The 18,752-nt window shown below is 43.7% G+C and overlaps 1 protein-coding gene across 1 annotated transcript; it reads right to left on the bottom strand.

The window, feature by feature from the left end:
• Positions 1–4,610: 4,610 nt before the first annotated feature.
• On the bottom strand, positions 4,611–18,624 carry LOC310712362 (uncharacterized protein). The gene is made up of 12 exons (XM_083515333.1): positions 18,508–18,624; positions 17,142–17,156; positions 15,344–15,364; positions 14,669–14,689; positions 13,617–13,637; positions 12,631–12,657; positions 12,307–12,330; positions 10,961–10,984; positions 10,133–10,156; positions 7,800–7,982; positions 6,118–6,168; positions 4,611–4,812 (listed from the first exon to the last, which is right to left on the bottom strand). The coding sequence occupies exons 1-11, from the start codon at positions 18,565–18,567 to the stop codon at positions 6,139–6,141; spliced, it is 450 nt and encodes a 149-aa protein (XP_083371459.1). The 5' UTR covers positions 18,568–18,624; the 3' UTR covers positions 4,611–4,812; positions 6,118–6,138.
• Positions 18,625–18,752: the final 128 nt, after the last annotated feature.

The raw sequence follows: 18,752 nt of genomic DNA on the forward strand, positions 1-18,752 counted from the left end.
TTGAAATCTTCACTTTCCTGAATTTTGTTCTGCCGTTCTCCAGCCATATAGTTAAAGGACCCCTGGATGGTTAAGTCCAGTCAAAGGTGACTATGGGGTTGCAGCGCTCATCTCGCTTCAGGCAAAGGGAGCTGGCGTTTGTCCACAGGCAGCTTTCCAGGTCATGTGGCCAGCATGACTAAACCACTTCCGGCGCAATAGAACACTGTGATGAGTGCCACTGAAATGCTATTTACATTCCTGTTGGTGCCTATTTATCTACTTGTGCTGGTATGCTTTGGAACTGCTAGGTTGGCAGAAGCTGGGAAAGAGCAATGGGGGCTCACCCGTTGCGCAGATTCGAACCGCTGACCTTCCAATCAGCAAGCTCAGTTGTTTAGACCACAGCACCACCCACATCTCCTTTCCAGCCATATAATGCATGCTCAAATGCAAATAAAAGTATGCATACAAATCTATACATCTGTGGAAGGCAATGTAAAAGAATGCATTATATTAGGGGCCAGCTAATCCCTGCTTGTGAGTAGACACAGTGAGGCTTGCAGCCTGAAACCAGGGAAATGTGAATTCATGGACTTGCTCAGTACAAACAATGTCAGGAGCTGGCATCATCAGGCACCAGACAAGGTCCATGCCCCTGAACAGGGTTGACTACTGGAGCCTCCTGGACTTGGTGTCCCTCAACCTTCATTTTGCTACCTGTCCTCTCTGAGCATGTGAGCAGCATCCTGCATAAGGAGATGGAGCACCAACTCCCATTTGCCTGGAATGTCTTCCCTGGGAAGTTGTGTGGATTGGGCACAGAGAGGGAGGGCGATTGAATGGCCCACTCAGAAGATGGCACTCCAAGCATCTTGGAGCCATCATTACCATTCACCCATGAAGCTGACTAGATGAGTAGGCCATTCTCTCTCTCTCTCTCTCTCTCTCTCTCTCTCTCTCTCTCTCTCTCCCACTATCACTTAGCCCATCTCTTAGGATGGTTGTGAGGCAAAAAGAGGCCAGAACCCTGTACACTGCCTTGAGTTGAGAGAGAACTGTCTCTGAAATTCTTGAGAGACATCGCTAATCAGGATAGGCAGGTGATTGAGCTCGATGGACTAAATCTCTGACTGTGCTGTTCTAAGGGTTGCTGGCCTCACTGTAATCTATCATTTCATCTCTGGGGGGAGGCAGGGTGGTGGTTTTTGTTTGTTTCACTGTTCTTTAAGGATTTGTAACCAGTAATAGCAATAAAAATATTACTTTAAAAAAAGGGGGGGGGGAGAAAGTACTTCTGACTCGTCAAGGTTCTTCAGTCCAAATTCTGCCCAGTTGTTCACCCCAGATCCCAGTGATACAGAGTAGGAACCAGAGAGTTTGGTCGCTTTATCCAGCCATCCACCTGACAAGACACTCTTCCTGCTCTTCCTGACTGAGCATGGGTCAGTACTCATGTGCTTCCCAGCATTGCATTATAGAATTTTAGCAGTGCTGAATGTATCTCTTTGAAGAGCACCATTATCCTCATCCATGTAGCACTGATTGCAGCTCAGAGTTATGGGGAAGCATTTTCATGCCCTCTAGTGCTTAGAACCTGAACAGCTCTGACAGCTCAATTGTTGTTGTTATATATATATATATATATATATATATATAGAGAGAGAGAGAGAGAGAGAGAGAGAGAGAGATATTGAGAGATTGATATATTGATTTTCCAATCCAATAACAGCCTCATTATAACAATAACAATTCTATCCAATTGATACAATTATTAATGCCAATTATTCAATGTCAAATTGTACAATTTGCCGTATTTTTCTGTGTATAACACTCACTAAGACAACCCCTATTTTGGGGGACTCAAACTTACAAAAATGGGGGGAGATTGCCCTGAGTTGGTTTTTTTGGATTGTTAATCCAAAATTTTCTATTCTCACAGCTGGTAGACTCCTTTCCTCCCTGTTGCTGATTTATGGCCATTTATCCTTATCTCAAACACATTCCTTTGTGGATAATAGAGGTTAGGGAGGATTTTGCTCTATATTTTCAAAGCATAGCATTTCCCCCCCCCCTTCCCTCTCAGTTCCTCTCTCTCTCTCACACAGAGTTCCAATTTTGTTAAATTCCATATTATATTACGATTTCTTCCATCCTCACTTGTGCAGATATTTTGAAATAAAACTTGCATTTAGGATGGGGTTGCTGTATCATAAATGCAGAGAAAAACCTTAAGTAAGCAAACGGTGGGCTCCCCTCCCCCCATCATCTTTTTGACCGTATGAAATCTGCTCTCAATCCAAACCTTTCACATCCTTGTAGCTGGGTTGTTTTCCCAGTTTCTTATCTCATTGTCTCTGGCACGGGCCTTTAGTTTACTCCAATTAAAATCCAATTAACAGGAAAACCTGTGCTTCCAGGAATGGGATTGGGGTGGGGGTCGCAACAGCCAGAGTGTTGTGTGCACCCAGTGCCTTTGCCTGCCCTTGCATTCCACGGGGAAGTGAGTGCCAGACCGCCAGGCAAACTGCAGATCAGAGCCTGGTTCCTTTTCCAACTGAAGAGGAATGCAGATAATGAAATTCCCCCATCATTATCTGATTATCTCTGTCTTTCAGTCTCCCACGGTGTTGGGAGAGGTGTCTAGCGCCTAGTGCACAGGAAACAGGAATCCCTCTGATAGCTCAGTTCTGTGCAGAATACTGTGAGCTGTCACCCAGTGAAATCAATTAGGTTTCCCCTCTGCCTGAATCTGCATAGGACAGATCAGGATACTGGGTGTAACATTTTGACTAGGCACTGCAGCTTTCACTGCAGCGGTGAGACTCCTTATGGGGTCTTCGCTGCGAGATCACATTCATCCGGTACTATACCAACTGCACTGGCTCCCGGTGGAGTACAGGATCAGGTTTAAGGTGCTGGTTTTAACCTTTAAAGCCCTATACGGCCTAGGACCCTCGTACCTACGGGACTGCCTCTCCTGGTATGCCCCATAGAGGAACCTACGGTCTGCAAATAAAAACATCCTGAAGGTCCCAGGCCTCAGAGAGGTTAGGCTGGCCTCAACTAGAGCCAGGGCTTTCTCGGCTGTGGCTCCAATCTGGTGGAACGCTCTGTCACAAGAGACTAGGGCCCTGCGGGACCTGACATCTTTCCACAAGGCCTGCAAGACAGAGTTGTTCCACCAGGCCTTTGGTCAGGGCCCAGCCTGACTCCCTCCTCTGGCAACCTGCACAGAACTTTGCTTAACGGTTGCCATTAATTTGATTTTAATTAATTGTTATAATGAAATGTTTTAGAATGTTAGATTATTTGATTGTTTGATTATTTGATTGTTGTTAGCCGCCCTAAGCTAACAGATTATTCACCTGAACGCTTGCCTACTCCTCTTTAGCAAATCAACACATATTTCAAAAAGTCTGTCAGTTTACCAGACGCTCTGTAAACAAGATTTCCCTTCCCATTCAAAGAAGTGGGGAGCCGCAGAGCTTTGGTGGCAACTCAGTTAGTGGCAACAGCTTCAAGAATATAAGTACTGGAGATCTAGATCCATTTAATAGAATTGTCAAGTTGGAAGGTATCCTCAGGATCATTTAGTCCGATCCCCTGCAGTGCAGGAATATGCAGGCTTCACATTCAGGGATGCAACCTTGATGTTATCAGCACCATCCTCTAACCAACTGAGCTATCGAAGGGCTCTCTTCTACCGTTGCTCCCCCAGCACTAGTTATTTGGAGATATAGTATCACTGAACATGGAGGTTCTATTAGGTTGTTATATAGGACAGGACCTTGGTTCTGAATGGGTAAGTGCAGTTTCAGCACCTGCGAATGGGCTTCGCAGATCTAGCAAGAAGCAGAATTCCAATGGAGGAGGAGGTGCTGCTGTTGAGCCCTTTCTCCTTACTCACGCTTCACCAGAACCTCAGTCCTAGATCGCAGGAAGGAATAATAGGAAGTGCCTCAGAGACAGCTATCTCTGCCCCACTGAGGGCCTCATCACACTTTAGGAAGTGGAGAGGCACAGTTCTGTTGTTGCGGGAAGCACTCAAACAAAGCCTGATGAGAAGACTCATGTCTTCTCCAAATACTCGAGGAAACACAGTGAAGAAGGAAGTGACCAAGAGGACGCGGGGCACCACCACCACATGTTACAGACCTGCGTCTCCCTGTCATAGAAGGGTGCTCTGTGCCACAAAAGCATAGTTAAACTATGGAACTCATTTCCACGGGTGGCAGTGATGACCACCAACTTAAAGTGCTGTAAAAGAGGGCCGAACAAATTCATGGTGCATCAGCCTGTCAATGGCTACTAGCTTGGAAGGTTGTCCATGGGGAACTGTATCTCTGATGAAGGTTCCCCCATCCCTGTTCTGTGGGGACACCTACAGTCAGAAGCAAACATTTGGTCTTTAGAAATGCCAAACCCAGGACTGTAAGTGGATGATTTCCTGGTTGTCATTGCTCAGTTGCCTCCAGGAGATTTGGTTCAAGAGATTTGGTTCTCCATCCCACCTTGGCTCCATGTATCACAAATAACTAAGGTGGGAGCACAAGCATTTCTATTGCTGAGGACTTCTTTGGCCATATTCATACAGTTGTGGCAAATAAACAGACCCCACGCATTGGAAATTGGATGCTTGCTAATTTTTATTGTTTTGAAGCTTTCCTCAACCCAGCAGACAAGACAGAACAAAAACCATTCACGAGCAACTGATGATCACCATCACCATGGCAACTCTGGTTGTTTCATGATGCAGTTTGTTGTCTTTGATTAGCAGGGAGCAGGATAGCTGGTCCAGTGGCCAATTCTTGCTTTAGATTTAAGTGAATGCTGAAAAGAGAGAAAAAAGCAGCAAGCTGAGAGTTGTGCAAATAAACCTCTGTTCTCAGAGATCTGCACTTGTTGACGGTTTGATACTAGGCCAGGTTCAAGTTGTTTCTATTAATATATAAAACATTTAACAACTTGGGACTGGTTTATCTTCAAGATTGCCTTACCTCGTATATTCCCACTCAGCCCCTTTGATCTGTGGGACTGGCACTGTTATGAGTGTCACATGATATCCACTGTTCATTTACTGTCCTCTTTTTAGTGTCTGCTACAAACATTTTTATTTAGACAAGCCTACCCAGATACATAGAATGTTGATGTGTGTTTTAATTTCCTTTTCGTTTATAGCTGATTTTATTATTTATGTTTTAAATACTTGCTTTCAACTGTTTTTGCCGATAATTTTATAGTTTTCTCTCTCTTTGTAAACTGCTTTGAGATGTGTGTGTGTTTACAATCAAGCAGTGTATAAATTTCACGAAAAGTGGGTTCTCATTCATGGTTGATCTGGGATTGTCAGCATGAATCATGTTTAGGAGCCATTTGCTAGAATACACAGATCATCCTTCTGTCCATTTCCAGTTTTCAGGCTCTGAGTGCTGTTGCTTATGTAACCCCCGTGCAAGAAGAAGGAATCAGCAGACTTGGGAAACTCTTGAGTGTTTTCAAAAGCACATAAAATCTTAGGGGAGAAAGACCCTAAAGGGGAAATGGACCAATAACTTTGCTCATGGTCAGGGGGTACATGATGCAGAGTGACTGTTGTGGGCAAAATTGGGGAGGGGGCAAAGAACAGAGAATATGATGTAGTAACGCGAATCCTAGAGAGCAGCATTTTATGCAGCCTTTCAGGCTTGCCTCATCTGCAACAGAAGCCATTTCTGGTGATAAGAGTCATTCTTTGGCTGTTCCCGTAGGAACCCCAACTGTGCTGCGACACACACACCCCGCCCCCATGATAGAAGAAAGGAAGACACACAAAACACAAATATGTAGTACACACTGGCTCTGTACTCATTTAACAGTCATAGCTCCCAGTGTCTCACAAAACAATGCTCAGATCCTGAGAACTGTATTTTAGTGCTAGGAATTCTGTAAGGTATCTCATCTACCCCACAGATCTGCTGCTCCTTTGATGCTCTAGGGAGAAAGGATGATGTCTTAATGTCAATACGCATTGGGGTTTGGGGAAGGCAGAGCATAAGAATGAATGAAGTTTGTTAAATACAATTAAGCTGGGTTTAACATTGAAGGCTACTGGATTTATTTTTATTTTAAGCAGATCATCTGTATTAGAGAACTTACAGGTGGTGGGGTCCTTTCTGCTTACTCCTCATTCTCATTTACTGGTTCCACCTAAAGAGAGAACACAAGTTTTATTACATCCCCATCCTTATCTCTGGTCAAGCAGACTTGAAAATTAATTTTTTTAAAATAACTAAGAGTTCGTTGAGGGGCCTACTGGTATCTTACAATTTCTCATTTTAAAATAATTAAGAAGCATCTAGTAGTCGCCAGCTGAACAATCTCCCCCCCCCCCCAAGCTGCTCAACAGATGTAGGGCTGCCATATGTCCTCAACAACATGGGGGGGGGGGGAGCTCAACAACTTTGTCTGGATTTTCACTTTTAGAAATACGGAAACCCTATTATATATTTAAAGGTAAAGGACCCCTGACAGTTAAGTCCAGTCGCGAATGACTCTGGGGTTGCGGCGCTCATCTCGCTTTACTGGCCGAGGGAGCCGACATTTGTCCACAGACAGTTTTTCTTGGTCATGTGGCCAGCATGATTAAGCTGCTTCTGGCGAAACCAGAGCAGCGCATGGAAACGCCATTTACCTCCCCGCCAGAGTGGTACCTATTTATCTACTTGCACTTTGGTGTGCTTTTGAACTGCTAGGTTGGCAGGAGCTGGGACCAAACAACGGGAGCTCACCCCGTTGCAGGGATTCAAACTACTGACTTTCCGATATATTTACTTCTCAGTAAACTTGCACTAATTTCCCATTCTCCTCTCTAAATGGAGATGTTCAAAGTGGTTGATGAAACACATTCAAAACAAATACAATTCAGCCTGAGCAGTGCTAAACCCATCTACCAGTTTCAAGCACCTGTTGCTTCATTACCACCACAAAAGAGACAATCATTTTTCCACAACTGCTTCCTGATGGCAGCCCCAGAGTCTGATTGTGGCATAACTGCAAGTGTATGTTTATTAAGATAAAAGAAATGCTTTTAACTTTATAGAGTGGGAGCACCACTTTCTGGCATGGCCTCCCCCTAGATCAGAGGAGAACCTCAAGCCAGCAGTCAGGTGTCCGTGTGACTTTACAGAAGTTGGCCCTTATGGAATTAATAGTCAAAGCAGTGGCGTAACATGGGTTGCCAGTCCCCGGGGCCACACGGAGCTGGGGTGGGAGGGAAATGGATGGGGTGCCCTTGTGCATTCAACTGCCTAACAATGTCCATGTCATCCAAGAAATTGAAGCTGCAGAGATAAGAAAAGATGAGTCTTTCCATTGTCTGGAGAGGTCACTTCCTGCTTTTCATGGAGAAGCTGTTTTCAACAGAGCCCAGCTGTGGAAGTGTGCAGCTGTATTGAGGCAGCACTGGGTGTTGAAATTTTGCACCCCTAACAATTTTGTGTCTGGGGTGACTGCCCCGTGCCCCCCATGCTATGCCACTGATTCAAAGCAGTCCTCTGCTTTCAGGGTTGTCTGGTCCAAGCTTCTTCTAAAGATAAACAATAAGATGGGCTTGCAGAACAGTGACTGTGGTTTGAAGCCGCCCATTACGTTTTGCATGCACACATTTGAATGCCCATTTTGTTACTTCTTTTGTTATGTTTGGCGGGACTGCATTTCCTCCCTGGTCATGTGACTGACCTATGACTGCACCTGGGTAGCCAGAAGAGAGCCCCAAAAGCCAAGGATCAGAAGGAAAGGTAGGAAAGAGCGATCCATAAAAATGTGCCCTCATTTCTCACCTCATTCTTTTTGCCTTTGCCTTTGCCATGGCCATGGTGATGGCCTTTGCCTTCACCTTTGCCATGGCCATGGTGATGGCCTTTGCCTTTGCCTTTGCCTTTGCCTTTGCCTTTGTCTTTGCCTCTGCCATGGCCTCTGCCGTGGTTGTTGCCACTTTCAGGCTGAGCTACCTCTTCTTCAGTCTAGGAAGCAAAGAACAATTACTATTAAGGATGGAATGGGCAGCTGATTTGGTCCATCGTTCCTGGTTCATCATTCCTGGATCAGAGGTCTGTTCCCATCCTGTCTTGATGTTTCAAGGAACACATTAGAAGTCTGCATTTAATTGTATACATTTTATATGAAGTTTCTTAAGAAAATAAAAACACCCTCCTCTCAACACATTCAATACATTCAACAACTTTCTGATAGTAAGAGCTGTTCAACAGTGGAACAGACTCCCTCGGAAGGTGGTGGACTCTCCTCCAAGGGTATATAAGCAGAGGTTGGATGGCCATCTGTCTGGTATGATCTAGTTGAGATTCCTGCACAGCAGGGGGTTGGACTAGACCCCTGGGTTCCCTTCCAACTGGATGACTCTATGAGTCTATGATTCAACAGTAAGGTACATATTTTTGAATGCCTCTTTTATTTTATAGCCATAATTTTCTGCACACATTTTCTACACTGGAACCTGTGGTGCTTAAGACGTTGGACTTCAAATTCCCTCAGCCCCCACCAGAGCGGCAAATAGCCAGGGGAGGTGGGAGTTGTAGGTGTCCAACAACACTTGGAGCATTGTAGGTTCCCCATCCCTAGCTTTGGGGAATATTAAAATTCATTTTTATTTTTTTTGCTGTTTTGGGGATCTGAATATGAAAGCAGCTGTGTCCAGACAAAAATGTCATAATAGCAACCCGATCCTCCCTTTGTCGATCAAGGCAAAGAATCTCAAAATAGGACACTCTCCTCCCCAGTCAACCAAACCTCCAAATCCCAACACCCCTCCACAGCCTAACAAACTTCTCCCTGCCTCTCGTGGTCCAATGGCCATGTTAGCATTTTATTGCCATTCCAGGTAGTTTCAACCAATTGGGTTATTTGGAACTGTCCAAGGTCCTGCTTTTGCCTACCTTCTGCTTTGACTTCACTTAGCTTGTCTTCAGCAGGTGCCACCTGCTGCCCTGGAGAACATCAAGCTACAATGGGACCACCCTAGTCTCATTTCTTAGTGTTTCTGATGCCTAAGGATTTTGTAGCTTGAGTGACATATAAATAGAAACCTTTACATCCCCTATAATGCTCCAGATCTCCACTGGAAGCTGGAAGCTTTACACGTTCCCACAATGCCCCAGAATAGTGGGCACCAGGGGACAGAGTAAGAAAAATAAACAGCCCACAGATATGTACTGTCATTGAGTCAATCACATATTTGACATTTTGAAAGAGAAAATTGCTTTCAGTTGGCATAATGCACAATGGGATTATGTAAGAGAAGACTTTGATGAGAGGGATAACAGGAAGGACTGCTTAGATCTGCCAGCCCTTTTGGTAGTCACTAGGGGTGCTACACTTGAGAAGGAAAATTGGGCTGTTTCTGTGCAGGTGTGTGTCATTTGCCAATGTGCCACATTACAACATGTTCACAAGATCTCTTTTTATCAGCGAAAGGGGGTTCTGAGGGATGAAAAATAAAACAATCCTGCTTTTCCATATACAACCTTGCAGACAGGCAAGACTCTCTTGGCAGATGTTCTGAGTCACTGGGCATGAAAATCCCATCCTTGGAGTTGAAAGGCCTTTGTTATGTCAAATCCTGCATGCTGGACATTGTGGGAAATGAAAATGGTGGCTTGCAGATCCAGACATCAAGGCAGTGCTGGTGCGCAGTGACATAGCCTGAGAGCAGGGCTGGCTCCCACAGGAGAGTGCTGTATTAATGCCTGTGGATTGCCTCCTTTGGAATCATGGAGCGGAAATTAGGTCCTTTACTCCACCAATTAAAGGATAAGTTGTATAATACTACATTGAGCCAATATGCACTTTGGACTAATGGTCCTCTTTCCCCATTGCTCAGCTGTGTTCAGGCTTACACTCCTTTTTCAGGATGCCAGGCATATTGGCACAGATCCATCCTGGGTTCTTTTGTGCCTTACTAACAGAACAGTGCAAATTCACTCTTCCATTATACGGCTGGATGTTCTTCCTCCTCCTTACATCTGTTGGCTTTTTAAAAATTCCATGGAAGCAGAATTCAAGGGAACCACAAAAGAGTTCCTCTGCCAGTTATTTTTGTTTTTACACCATTGCAGTCCATTCATGACACAAACAGAGAAAGCTCACAGATACTTACTACCACCAATGGATCGACCACATCCTGAAAGAGAAAATTGCAGACAATGTATATAGTGCTTAACGCAGTTATATGACAGAGGAAGGTGAGGATGAAAATGAAAAGAGGAAAAGGGGGTGCTGGCCTTTGCCCCCCAGGAGCTTGCACATCATAGGTCTACAGCTGGTGGCAGTGACAAAGGGGCATAAGCAGGGCTGGTCTAAGATGTTTTGGTATCTGGGCAAACTGCAAAATCCTCCCCTCCCCACCAAGGAAGGAGGGGTGAGTGAAGATCCACATTGGGAGGAAGGGGAGGAATAAAATAAACTACACCCAACAACTGAAGTGGGAATCTGAGGCCACTGCTGGGGTGGGGCTCTCAGTGTCACCAGCAGACAGTGCATTCCTTGGATGCCAGACCTTCTGCCCCTGTGGATCCTGCTGCCCAAGGCTGTCACCTCACCTTGCCTAGCGGTTGGGCTGGCCCTTGGCAGAAACATATATCAAACTCAATGGATCGCCACAGCTGATCACTGTTATTGGGTCTCTGTGGAAACCCACCTGAGACAAGGAATGCTCTTAATAACCTAGGGATATTTCACGCCCTAGATTTAAAGCACATGACTGGGAACTGAATCCTGGGAACTGAAGTTTCCTCTTCTCAGTTCTGTCAGTTCAGCCTTCCTTTCTGCTCTTCCTCCTTCTTTTCCTCAATGACCTTTAAATATTCTGTGGTAACCCAATTAAGGGAAGAGAACAAACCACTGTGTTATTCTGCTCCTGAGCCTTTTGGTGCTACTCTAATCCGTTATATAGGATGCAAACACAGAAAGCCCCACAGATACTCACCTCAAGTACTTCCTCCTGGAGATCCTGAAAAAGAAAATGACCATCAGTCCCCATAGTGCCTACCAGAGTCAAACACCATGATTTCCTTGCCCCAGTGGATTTACGTTTCGTAAAGCTGTGTGACCTTAGCTTACTGTAGACAGTCTACATCTTGGCTACCTAAAGAAGGCTTTAAAGAGACCTAGGGGAAGTTTTGGAGGCTGTTTGATAAGAGGCAACCTGGGAAATTATTGATCTCTTATTTGGTGGCGACAAGGGCCTCAAATGAAGAAAGGCAAGGTGCAAGAAAGAGGTACACTACGTAACAGACAAGATACTAAGCTTTTCCTATATGCAACAACCACAGCAAGAATTTTATTAGCACAGAAGTGGAAACAAGAGGAATTACTGACAAAGGAAGAATGGCAATTGAAGTTAATGGGGAATGCGGAACTGGCCAAAATGAAGGGAAGAATCCGAGAACAGCGGGACCAGAAGTTCATCAAGGACTGGACTAAATTTGTAAATTGTTTGAAAGACAATTGTAGTCAATCAAACACGTTGGTAGGATTGCAAGAAGCTTTGTAAGGAAAGGTATAAAAATCACCGCAGAGAAGAATAAGAAAATATGGTGCTTTGATGTTTTTGATTTGAAAGCAATGGTTAAGTAGTGAAAATGCAGAAATTTGAAATGAAAGGTAGAAAATCATAAGGAAAGTTTGAAGGAAGTCATGGCCCTAAAACGCCAAATTGTAAAATATAAGAGGAGAAATTGTAATGGAAAGCATTATTGTAAAATTAGTAAAAATGATATGGCGAAAAGAAAAGAACAGAAAAGAAAGGGGTACACTAATGCCCGCCCCTCAGGCAGCACTGGACCCAGGAAGGTGGGATATGGCCATTGCAAGGTCAGTTTCTGAGCCCTGGCTCAGGTACGCCTAGAAGTAATGAGCATGTTTTGCTCCCTAGGCTGTGTTCCAACTTCACACTCCTTTTTCAGAATTCTAGGCCTATTGGCACAGTCCACCCTGGGTATTTCTTCTTCATCTCAGTTATAGTGCAGTGCGCATTTACTCTCTTATTACATGGATAGTCTGGTGTCCTATCTAGCCTATTCTCACAATAACCAACCAGAAACCTGCAGGAAACGCACAAGCAAGATTTGAGTCCAAGACCCCTCTCCTCTTCTGTGCATTCCGGCATAGAATGTATTCAGAAGAAATGCTGCCTCCATCTGTGGAATTTTAAGTAATGCCTCTGAAGCTTAATTAGAGGGGGGCAGGGAACCAACAAGAGAGTATTTCTGCAAATTAAGTTTCTTGACCCTGTTGCGGTCCTTACATGTCACAGAGAATGCACATACTTACATCCACATCGTCATCCAAAGCCTCCTGAAAGAGAAAAATGCCAGCAATCTTGAGAGTCATTTATTTTTATCTGCAGTATTATTATTATTATTATTATTATTATTATTATTATTATTATTATTATTGCATAATGTACAATAGGGTTATATAAGAGAAGGACTGCTTAGATCTGCCAGTCCTTGTCATAGGGACTATAGTAGTCATTAGAGGGGCTGCACGTGAGGAGGAGGATCGGGCTGACCCTGTAGTGGGGTGTGTGTGTGTGTGTGTGTGTGTGTGTGTGTGTGTGTGTGTTGCCAATGTGATGCATTACAATATACTCACAAGATCTCTTTTGTGCTTCACATGACCCTGAGGAATGAAAAATAAAACAAGGGTGATTCAGTTCTGCTTTTCCATCAACAAACCTTGGGTACATGAAAGATTCTCCTGGCAGATGCTCTAGGTCACTGAGGTTTGAATGGACATGGAAATCCCATCCTTGAGCATGGAAAGCTCATTTGTTACATCAAATCTTGTGTGCTGACACAACCTGAGACCAGGTCAGGCTGCCATTTTGAGGTAGCCCCTAGGAAAGTAGCAGAGTCCTGCCTATAGCAGCGGTTATTGTAAGAGTTTTAGGCAGGCATTGGAGTTTCCCCATGATGCCTTGCAGCGACACTCCATCATTTGGGGAAATCAAAGTGGTGGCTTGCAGTGCTGGTGTGCACTGACAAAACCTCAGATCAGGGCTGGCTCCCATTTGAATTTTTGCATCTTTTTAAATTGTAAGCCTGAAGGCAGTGGTTCTGTTTTGTTTTTTCTTCTTAAAATTAGTTCTCTGGGAGTCACTTTTAGAGATAAAATAGAGTTCTTTTTTAATGTAAATAATAAACTGAGCAAAGGTAGGGCCCAATTACTCTGTGTCGGGCCTGGTAGGCAGGTTTATGCTTTGTTTTCCCACATAGCAATGAATGGCAGCTTTTCAACCCATGTGGGAGAGCTTAGGAGGAGTGGGAAACACCTGACCCTCCAGATTATGTTGACCTACAACTCCCATCAGCCTTCACTATTATCTATGTTGGCTGAGGTTGATGCATGATGCAGTTCAACAAGATTTGAAGGGCTTTTGTCTCACTAATAAAACACTGTGAATTCACTCTTTCACTACACAGATAGATCTCCCTCCTCCTTAATCTTGGCGACTTTAAAAAACAAATCCACACAAGCACAATTAAAAGCAAGTGAAGTAACGAAAGCATTCTTTTGCAGATTAAGGGTTTGGCATAGTCCATATTTGGCAGCCACAGAGAAGGACCACAGCTACTTACATGCAGCTTATCTTTGCCTTTCTGAAAGAGAAAATTGCCATCAGTCTGCATAGTGTTCAACAGAGTTATATAAAAGAAGCTGATGAGAGATTCAGAGTGATTAGATAGTTGGACTAGGACCTGGGGGACCAGGGTTCAAATCCTCATTCTGTCTTTAAATATGGAAAATTGGATTTTTAAATAGGTAAAAATTTAAAGTTATAATATATTAAGATCAAAGATCAGGATAATAAGGAGGGAAAGAAATTGCTGAATTAATTAATTGAATTGGAATACAAAAAAGGGAGGTATGAGGAGGTCAGGGAAACAAGGATATGAATGTAAGATATGGAAAGGCTGATCTTTTATTTTTATTTTTTTATCTGTGTACTTATTCTGTATTTTTCTTGTATTTTTGTTTTTGTTTTTTATTCTTGTATTTTATTCTTGTATTTTTTGTCTTTATGCAATTCCTTTTTCTGAAACTTCAATCAATATATATATATATATATATATATATATAAAACAAAAAAACCCAAATCCTCATTCTGTCATGAAACTAATTGGGTGACCTTGGGCCAGTCCCTCTCTCTCCATCTAACTTAATTCATTGAATTTTTGTGGGGATTAAATGAGGAAAGGAGAACTACGCACACCAACTTGAGCTCCTTGGAGAGAAAAAAGAGAGTATAAATGCAACAAACAAACAAACAAACAAGGATGAATATGTCACAGGCTGCAGTAGCAGAGAGAGCAGAAGAGAGGCATGACCACCCCATCACTGCAGCTGGGAGGCCATCTCTGATTCTGTGTCTCTTTGACCTATCCCTGTCTAGTGAGTCATTGGAAGAACTTGCAGCTCATTTACAGATTTCTTCCTCTGTGCCAATCCATTTTGTTTTGTTTTCAATTGTAAGCCAGAGGGAAAGGACCCTCACTTTTTTGTGACCTGGGGACCAATTTTAGCTAAAAAGTGGAATAAAAAAGTGAAGTAACAAAAGCATTCTTCTGCAGATTAAGGGTTTGGCATAGTCCATATTTGGCAGCCACAGAGAAGGACCACAGCTACTTACCTTTAGCCCACCTTGGACTTTCTGAAAGAGAAAATTGCCATCAGTCTGCATAGTGCTCAACAGAGTTATATACGATAAGATGATGAGAGAATCAGAATGGTTAGATTGTTGGACTAGGACCTGGGAGACTAGGGTTCAAATCCTGATTCTGTCATGAAACTCATTGGGTGACCTTGGCCCAGTCCCTGCCTCTCCACCTAACTTAATTCATTGAATTGTTGTGGGGAATAAATGAGGAGGGGAGAACTATGCACACCAACCTGAGCACCTTGGGGGTGGGGAAGAGAATATGAATGCAATAAACAAACAAACAAGGATGAATATGTCACAGGCTGCACTAGCAGAGAGAGCAGAAGAGAGGTAGGACCACTCCATCGCTGCAGCTGGGAGGCCACCTCTGATTCTGTGTCTCTTTGACCTATTCCTGTCTGGCGAGTCATTGGAAGAACTTGCAGCTCATTTTACAGATTTCCTCCTCTGTGCCATTCCAATTTGTTTTGTTTTCAATTGTAAGCCAGAGGGAGAGGATTCCCCCCCCCCTTTTTGGGGGGTGACCTAGGGTCCAATTTTAGCTGAAGAGTGGAATAAATAAAGTGAAGTAACAAAAGCATTCTTCTGGAAATTAAGGGTTTGGCATGGTCCATAGAGCCACAGAGAAAGACCACAGGTACTTACTTCCAGCGCACCTTTGCCTTTCTGAAAGAGAAAATTGCCATCAGTCTGCATAGTGCTCAACAGAGTTATATACGATAAGATGATGAGAGAATCAGAATGGTTAGATTGTTGGACTAGGACCTGGGAGACCGGGGTTCAAATCCTGATTCTGTCATGAAACTCATTGGGTGACCTTGGCCCAGTCCCTGCCTCTCCACCTAACTTAATTCACTGAGTTGTTCTGGGGATTAAATGAGAAGGGGAGAACTATGCACACCAACCTGAGCTCCTTGGAGAAAAAAAGAGGGAATATAAATGCAATAAACAAACAAACAAGGATGAATATGTCACAGGCTGCAGTAGCAAAGAGAACAGAAGTGAGGCAGGACCACTCCATCGCTGCAGCTGGGAGCCACCTCTAATTCTGTCTCTCCTTGACCTTTCCCTGTCTAGCGAGTCACTGGAAGAACTTGCAGCTCAGTTTACAGATTTCCTCCTCTGTGCCAATCCATTTTGTTTTGTTTTCGATTGTAAGCCAGAGGGAAAGGATTCCCCCCCCCCACTGCCTTTTTTTTGGGTGACTTGGGTTCCAATTTTAGCTGAAGAGTGGAATAAAAAACAAACAAATAAATATCCCAGGCAATGGTAGGGCCAGGGTTGGTGGGTAAGAGCTGCCCACTCAGCAAGATGCCTTTCAGAGACGCCTCCTTGGACCGAAGATTGGGGCCCCATCAGTGCAGCATGTCACACATACATGTGTCATGTATCCATCATTGGAAGGAGCCACATCATCGAGAGCAGGCTTTGCACAGTTTCATTGATCGCGGCTCCTCCTCTCTCACACTCAGGAGAAGCCTTCCTTTGATGCTCGGTGGTTAGACCTCCACCCCCTCAATATCGGGGGGGGGGGAGGCTAAGTCCCCTGCTAAGGAATACTGAGGGGCTGAAGACACATCCACCCCTTAAGAGTTGATGTGTGTGGTGCCATCCCCTAGTGTAATGTTGTATAGCAGTGAATGGTGGCTTATCAGCAGATGTGCGAGTTGACTGGTGTCTTCCAGTTGTGCTGATGGAGCAACCCTGCCTCACTTGGGGAGAAGATCTGACTCTTGCCCAGGGACTTTCCTGTGTCCCAACGCACAGCTCTTCTTATAGACCGGCTGATTGGCACAGACACACTCTGGATTCTTATTGCCTGGTAACACATTACTGTGAATTAAGCCTTCCTTTCTCAGGTAGATCTTCCTTCTGCCTATGCTCAGTGACTTTTAAACAGTCTGTGGGAGCCCTATTAAGGGACAGGAATGAACAACAATGTTGTTCTACTCCTTTGGTTTTGGGTGTTCTCTAGTCCATATAGGCAGTGCTTTTTTCTAAAAAAAAATTGTTTAGGGGTACTCTCATTTTGACTCAAGAAAACCACCATTTCCTTGAGACCCTGAAAAAAGAAAATGGCCATCAGGTTAAGCACTTAATTCGTTCTGGAGGTCCGTTCTTAACCTGAAACTGTTCTTAACCTGAAGCACCACTTTAGCTAATGGGGCCGCCCGCTGCCACCGCACGATTTCTGTTCTCTTCCTGAGGTAAATTCTTAACCCGAGGTAATATTTCTGGGTTAGCAGAGTCTGTAACCTGAAGCGTCTGTAACCCGAGGGACTACAGTATTCAGAACCATTGTTGCCTCCAATTGTGGAATTTTAAATAATTCCTTGGAAGTTTAATTAGAGCAGAGAACCAACAAAAGAGTCTTTCTGCAAGTTCAGTTTCCTGACACTGTTGCAGTCCATACATGTCATAAACAGATAAAACAGATACTTACGGCGCCCACAGAACCCTGAAAGAGAAAAATGCCATCAGTGTTCAGAATACTTTATTTTTCTCTGTGTTTTTTTAAAATCTATTTTTCACTTCATTTTTCCTAAACAGAAACAAAACATACATATAAATATCAATGCAACATGAGGGGCTTTTGATGATAAAGTCAAAAGAAGGATTAAAAAAATCAGGAGTAAATGAACTTGATACAATTGTAAAATGTAAAAATTGAAAATGGGGCATTGAAACAACTTGCATTATACACTGAAGGGAAAAAGGAAAAAAGGTCTTAACAGTTTACAGAGGTTGTCAAATAAAATCATATTTCAAAGGGATTTGTCACCTGTGTTGTTGTTTATTTATTATTTAATTCAGAGCCCTCCAAGAGAGTACTTAACAGTGTTATATCAGAGAGGAAGATGGTGACAAAGATGACCGGGGCGGGGGAAGGGGGGGGGAGAAGAGCAAGTCTCTTTCCCCCAAATCACAGATCTGGAAAGTGAAATATAATGGGAAAGGGGGTGGGAAGGGGGTTGGAACCAAAAGTACAAATCAACAAAGAAAGAAGGTGGCAGGATGAGGGCAACATGGATCAATAAGTTTCATTGGAAATGCACTTGTGTTGCTTTGGGCTCAATGCTGAATGCCAAACTGAAGCCAGTAAGCAAATTAATCATAACCCCCCCAAAAGCTTAAAACTAAATTTCAACAACCAGTATAAGAGGGATAAGCTGGTTAACATCTGCAGTTATTAGACAAAATAGCAGTTGCTACAGCCGGAGCTAAATGATAAAGGAGAGAGAGGCTGGTCCCTTTATGCAGCAATTAGCTGTGCCCGTTGGAATTTTGTAAAACATCCAATGCTAATCATACTTTGTAAACTAAAATCACTAAACCACCACAATCAATAAATGTAAGTTCATAAATTTCAATGGCTCTCATCTATGGCTAACAATGGGTACCACCCATCCATTTTAATGTAATATTGGCCTGCACTGAGCCCCCCCCCCTTTAAAAAGCTTTTCTGTTTTTTAGCAACACCTCTAGCAAAACTAGCAATACTGGTAACCTTCACAGAGTATGCACATACAGTGGGAATCCAGGACAACGCACTTAATAACAACTGCCATCATTCCTGGCCATTGGCCATGCTTGCTGGGGCTGATGGAAGTTGTTGGTTAGCAACATATGGAGAGCCAGAGTTTCCCCACTCCTGGTCTAGACAGAGGGGAGAGCTGCACAAGGCCAGAAAAGGGGTCACAGAAAGCTGACATCCATACACTGGTTTAATCTGTACCAAGTCTTTAGCTGGAAGCTTCTAAGTTTGTTTTTAGCATGAAACCCAGCCCACTGAATTACTCCCCTCTTACCAAGCTCTGTACAGACACCGCCACAAAAAGGAACACAACCAATGGATACAGCAGCTTCATTTTGCCGGTCTCCTTCTTTTCACTCTTTGAGATACTACTCAAAGCGCAAACTGTCCTTTCCAAACCCCAGCATTTATACTCACTTTGGGAAGGCTCAGTGGGTCCAAATCTCAATGTTTCCTTTGTCAAAAGGCATGTGGATAATAGGTTTATCAATAAGGAAAGGTCACGGGATGGATTGCATC

The sequence above is a fragment of the Podarcis liolepis genome, assembly GCF_965112155.1.
Source record: "Podarcis liolepis genome assembly, chromosome: 7".
In the NCBI taxonomy this organism is placed as follows: Eukaryota; Metazoa; Chordata; class Lepidosauria; order Squamata; family Lacertidae; genus Podarcis; species Podarcis liolepis.